The sequence below is a fragment of the Hydractinia symbiolongicarpus genome, chromosome 14 (assembly GCF_029227915.1).
Source record: "Hydractinia symbiolongicarpus strain clone_291-10 chromosome 14, HSymV2.1, whole genome shotgun sequence".
NCBI classification, from domain to species: domain Eukaryota; kingdom Metazoa; phylum Cnidaria; class Hydrozoa; order Anthoathecata; family Hydractiniidae; genus Hydractinia; species Hydractinia symbiolongicarpus.
The window spans coordinates 14,725,714-14,731,719 of NC_079888.1; the positions used below are offsets into that span (position 1 = coordinate 14,725,714).

Genomic DNA, 6,006 nt, shown 5'->3' on the forward strand with positions numbered 1-6,006 from the left:
ATAATTAGCACCATTTCCAGGAATTATTTCAATATGACGCTAGAGATTTTAAACCAAAACATCAAATTTTGTCACAGTCTTTCTCCGAAAACTAGTAATCTCTTCATTGGCCTCGTGGTATGTTGAAAAATCGTTTGGAAAGTGTCTATTGCCAGAAGATTTGAATCTACATAAGTAAACATACAAAGTTGTTATGAAGTCAACAAATTATTATACATTACACCTTTATTAGCTACAAAGAGTAGCTAGCTGGCTAGGGATTTATTGTGTTGTTATAAAAAATGTCTTGTTACTTAAATTGAAAAAAAACCCCGAAATAACAGAAAGCTTCTTTAAATTTGAAACAAAGCTGTTTTCAAATTTGCTGAAAGTGAAACTATAAACAGTTTTATGATCACACTTGCTAGCTGCTAGAAAGCAATTTTTGTATCTTACTCTAGGATCAATGGAATTAAAAGTAAGCAAATGTACCTGAAAGCGTAGTCATTGAGTTGCTATGGTTTTTGTTAAGTCAGGGCCTGCTTTTCTGCCAAACTGCGTTTTTTCTAAAATCAATGGCGATACAGAAAATAAATGTTTTCCAGTAATGTTTCTTCTTAGCAGCATTGCTCAACTTCATTCCGCAATCAGATATTCAAAACTTCCGTTTACTTGCTGCAAGTCAATACAAAACGATTCCTCAGCCTTCTTTCAGTTCAGTGCTCGCCGAACCCATTAGTATCGTAGGTAACCTTTAAGTCAAAGCCTGCTTTTCTGCCAAACTGCGTTTTTTCTGCAATCACAAGCGACACAGAAAATAAATGTTTTCCAGTAATGTTTCTTCTTAGCAGCATTGCTCAACTTCATTCCGCAATCATATATTCAAAACTTCCATTTACTTGCTGCAAGTCAATACATAACGATTCCTCAGCCTTCTGTCAGTTGAATTGGAAAGAAACTTCAGAATTGCAGCTTGCCGATGTTAGCTGTACCTATCAACAGACAGGCCAGCGCAAGGCAATGACAATAGGAAAAGTAAAATATTTCCTTGAACCCATCCCTTAATATTAATCTTTCTGTTACCGTAAATTTTGGCGACTTCGGCAAGATTCTTCTTGACGTCACAATCCTTTTGTCTTAAGAGGGTCCAAAAGTTCACGCTACGGCGGCTGCCGAAGGCGACTGATTTTACGGCAGAAAACAAAGAAATCGAGAGCAACAAAATCTACATAATGCAGCGATATGTAGTTTGACTACAGTGAAAACCATAGTACTTCGGCAAAACACTCCTGAGTGGAGATAAAATTCTAGGATCCTAAGCGCTAAGGAACCTTATAAAACGCTTATAATGTTATGCGTTGCTTTTATACCGATTACTAGATTTAGATGCGCAGGATTTTTGCATTGGCAAATTCTACTTAGACAAGTGCCAAAGTTGCCGAAGTTTAAATCCACCCATGGGGACTTTATAACATAAAAATTAATGCTTAATTGAGATTTGTGAAAAATACCAGTAACCTTCTTAATGTTAAAAGCCTTCATACTTTTGTATGCTGCTTAAATTTGTGAAGATCATACAGCAATAGACACAACCACTCTTGATTCTATTTCACAAAAAATATCTCAAATTTTGCATAACCAGAAAAATATTCTAGAACTGCCTCTGTTTGCTAAGTTTAATTCAATTCAGACAATGCTATAACAAGTTATAGAAATTTCTCCCCTGCCCTTCCCCCTCTCTTCATAATATGTTCAAAACACTCCAGACTGAACAAATGTGCGTCGTCATCACAGGCCAAGTAGCATACACTATTTTGATTTTTCTAGGTGTAAATTATATGCCAGAATTGGGAGTGTCAGTATTATGAACGTTGCACCTTTTAACAGCAAGATAGTTTACACAACTTCTGCATATAATTAGTATTGATAGCCAACACACAACACAAGCAAATTCTGACCAACGTGTGGCTTATGAAAGTAAAATCCACTGCAGGTCTAGACATCGATATACAGCATTTACATTGTGGTCAGGTTTGCCTTTCTCAGCATTGATGAAATGCTGCGTCTGTATGAACCTTTCTTTTTCGCCGTGGGAAAGGATTTAGTGGCATGTTTCTTATAGTCAAAACACTTTTTTATTTTTGATCTGTAGTAAGGACCCTTGTTTTCGAGGAGATGTCAATTTGTTCGAAGTTGAAGAAGTTGTTGTTTCTTTATGTTTGAATTTGAAAATTTTACTATTTATAAGTTGATTTCTTTGCCCACATTCTGTAAATGTATTGTTTTATGATAAATATATAGAATGCTGCAAAAACAAGTCAGGAAAAGGTTTTTAAAAAACTAAATATCTTTTTAATTACAATTTTATAACTCGCTCAGTTGTTTGCATTTCAACTTTGTATTTGACAACGCACAAACTATTGCAATCCATTGAGTTGACAAATTAATATGCATGAGTTAGTCTAGTAATACATTATTTATGTTGCAACGTCGTGGTTCACACATGCACGGGTTTTGCATTATGCACTGAATGTATTGGTTACTTGCGCAAGAGAAACAAGCCTATTGGTCAGAATTCTTGATGCCAATGGCAACTGTTTTTACTCTTATGTACAACAAGTTGGAAATTGGAAAGTTTTCTTTCAGGATCGCATTAGGTTATGACGCGCAGCAAATATGATTTTTAAATTCTTCTTAAGTTTAATATTATTATTTTTCTTCATCAAATACATTCTCACTGCTGGTAGACTTTACGTTATAAACAACGTTAATTCCATCAGGAATGGGAAGATCATCAAGTATACAAAAGGACAGTTAAGGACAACTTGTCTGTTGAAATGTCAACACGATAAAAACTGCAAGAAGGCATTTTTTAAACAGGAGAGTTAGAAACAAGCACTTGGAGAGTGTTGGCTTGTTGAAGAAGACGATAAAAATGAAGTTTATCTATCAGGCACGTCAGAGTCAGGAAACCTAGAAACATTTCAGGTAGCTAAAAAAAGTTGATAAAATAAAACAACATACTTTTGATAGGTTTATTATGCTAATAACCTGAACTCCTTTTTTATTTTATTGTTTTAAAAACTTTTAAGCCTTATTCTAGCCTTGGAGATCTATCTATAGTAAAATGCAAATATGCGTATCAAAGATGGTTACTTTGAGTAGTGAAGGGCGAATTTCTGGAAAAAAAATATTTTGGCGTGCCGATCTCGTGGATTTTAACACGTCCAGTCGAAAAGCTTCCATAAGAATTAGAGACGAAGAAATCTGTCTTTAAGACGTCTTTTTGTTTCCTGGGTTGTGACGTGTGTGAAACCTACCAATGATACCGATTTTTTACACTACTAGGTTGCGCATGTACAAAAATGCGCAAAAACGTTTGTAAAGCTCAGAATGTAATATAGGTGTTCTCAATTGTCTGGCAAATGTCATCCTATATTTTTGTACACCACTACACTGCATTTGTTAACAGAAGAAGTAAATATATCTACTCTGTATCAAGTACTTATAAATTGTCTAAAGCGGTGCCCGCTTTCTGTTTGAGACAAACTTAACAGATTTTAATCAATCTAGTTCTTTCATCTCGTTTCATGACACAGTTAATTAGTTTAATTGCTTTGCACTGATTATTTGATTACGATCCTTTAATTATCTTCTCGGCCAATAAATAGATAAAGATGATTTTGATCATTGCCCGTCAATAACAGCGTGGTTGTCAAGACGTACTCTAAAACAAACTCGCTTGTTCACGATAATATCTATATTATTCAATAACTGAACAGATAAGTGGTAATATTCTTAAAGTTACTTAGTAATTGTCCAACATTTTTTAATGATTTCGGTAGCGAAGAATGATTAAAAAAAATGTTTATTTGTTTAAGAATTTGATTTTCGTTCTAGGATGTTCCTTACTGTGAAACTAATAAACCTTGTAAATATGGAAGATGTGAGAATATGGACAACGGAAGGCGATATAAATGTCATTGCAACGGTATGTTTTTATTGTGTACCCATGTGCATAATGCTTGGACCTTCGACCTTTTTTTTAAATATTTAAAATGCTCTTGTTTGTAAGTCCACGATCTTGAAAAATATAAACAACTAGCTGCTGTGCTAAGACAGTGGATATAAAACAAGCTAATTTTACAAGCATATGTCTTCTTATATAATCTGACTAGGAAGTGTTCTATACATTTATATTAACTACTTAGCTTTTCCTTGTCTTCCTTTTTTTAGATGTGTGGATTTTTTCTGTCTAGAATAATACTGCGACAGTGCCAAAGGCAAAAAATTCTGACGGTGTATAGATTGGAATTTATTTTAAAAACAACACCGATAAGTATAAAAAAAATATTGCCAATAATTGTCAATATATTATCATTTATAAAACGATTTTAGATGGTGATTGGAAGCCACAAGCGACAAATATTTGTTTTGGTGCTAAGGATAACAGTTATGGCAATTTCTCATTAAGTCATACTGGCATTCTCACCAAGTTGAAACTTGAACATACAGGCGCGACAAATCTGACATGCAATACCTTGTTCGGAATTACTCCTTCCAGATGGGGGTGCACTGCTGACCCTCCAGGTTTTCTCAAGATTGTAATCACTGACAATGAAAACACCATTATTATCCCAAAATCACAGCCAGATTGGGGTTATTACATTCCTGGATATCATGGACAGTCGGCTGTCCTTGAATTTGACAATCTAAACATAAATGCGAATAAAGACAAAGAGTTAAGAATCTGGTACACAGATGACTTAAAAGACGAAGCTGAATATGATAACGTGGGAACATCCTGTACAAATGTGCACGCTGTGTTCTGCGATTGAATTTGCTTCCTTTCCCCAAATTTTAATTAGAACCTCATCTCCTTACTTTCGGAAACAACGTATGTGTTTTAAAGTCTTTTTTTCTATAACTAAGTGAAAAATGTCTTTAGCTATTCGAATTGAATTTTTAGATACATCTTTTAATGGATTTCCAAAACATGATTTTATTTTCATTTTTTTGGTAGATGTCTCTTTCCAAAGTCAATAAATGACCAACAGAATACCTATCCAGCTCCGTTTAGTTGATTTACATATGTTTTAACCGCTTCTGTTTGGTATGTATTCTATTGTATATATTGTATATATTTTTATTCATTTTGCTTATTTTATTTGTAACATCATTGTAAAGGATGGTCCTTTAACTTATCGAAATGTTTAACCAGTCTTGTTAAGTTAATTTTTTTTAAATTTGTGTGCACGTAGAGTATGTTAAATTGATTTAAGATTCTTGTATTTATTGAGTTTATATACTTAATTTTGTTCTTAAGAAAAAAAAATTGCCTTTCTTTTTCAGATCCCGACATCCAAAATCGAATATTCACGCAATTTATACCATTCAGTGATTTTATGTTAGAGTAACACTGTTGATGGTTTAAGCTGGGAGCAAGCCTGATTGTCAAGGACTTTAGAAAAAATTGCTAAACCAGTTCATGGAAAAGAATTTACCACAATCTTTTTTATAGCTTACATGATTATTCTAAAAAAATATTTCTTTCCTACTTTTCCTACTGAATATAAAAACTGATAAATATGCACAGAGCTCTCCCATTCATATTACTGTATGCGATATTTCATCTTAGTAAGCTCATTTACTTTAAGGTTTACATAATGTTTAACATTTCCTGAATAGCAGCATTAAAAAAACATACGCGTACAGAATTATATAATCGATCCTATCATTCAAACACATCCCACATTTTAAGAACTCCGTAAACGAATTCTATGACGTACATGCATAATATAAGATTGATAAAAACGTTTTTAACTTGAAAGAAAAAAACATGCAGTTGCACTTTGCTGTCCTCTACATTTCTGTTTTGTTGCATTTGCAGAGTAGTCATATTGATTTATGGAATTCTTTAGTGTTTGTCTATTGCAGCATTTTTTCCATTTTAATATGAACATTTCGTGAATATGATTCTCCTTATTAATAATTTACTAGCCGAATTCCTGTGGAAGAATCCACTGA

At 33.5% G+C, this 6,006-nt stretch overlaps 1 protein-coding gene across 1 annotated transcript; it reads left to right on the plus strand.

Moving 5' to 3' along the window:
• Positions 1-2,869: 2,869 nt before the first annotated feature.
• On the plus strand, positions 2,870-5,686 carry LOC130625699 (uncharacterized). The gene is made up of 3 exons (XM_057440802.1): positions 2,870-2,967; positions 3,880-3,970; positions 4,378-5,686. Exons 2-3 carry the CDS (start codon positions 3,934-3,936, stop codon positions 4,815-4,817), a joined length of 477 nt encoding a protein of 158 aa, XP_057296785.1. The 5' UTR covers positions 2,870-2,967; positions 3,880-3,933; the 3' UTR covers positions 4,818-5,686.
• The last annotated feature ends 320 nt before the right edge of the window (positions 5,687-6,006 follow it).

Coding starts and splice junctions, on each gene's coding strand:
- LOC130625699 (XM_057440802.1), top strand. CDS start 3,934: ATGGACAACGGAAGGCGATATAAATGTCATTGCAACG. Junction 3,971..4,377: donor ATATAAATGTCATTGCAACG/GTATGTTTTTAT, acceptor AAACGATTTTAG/ATGGTGATTGGAAGCCACAA.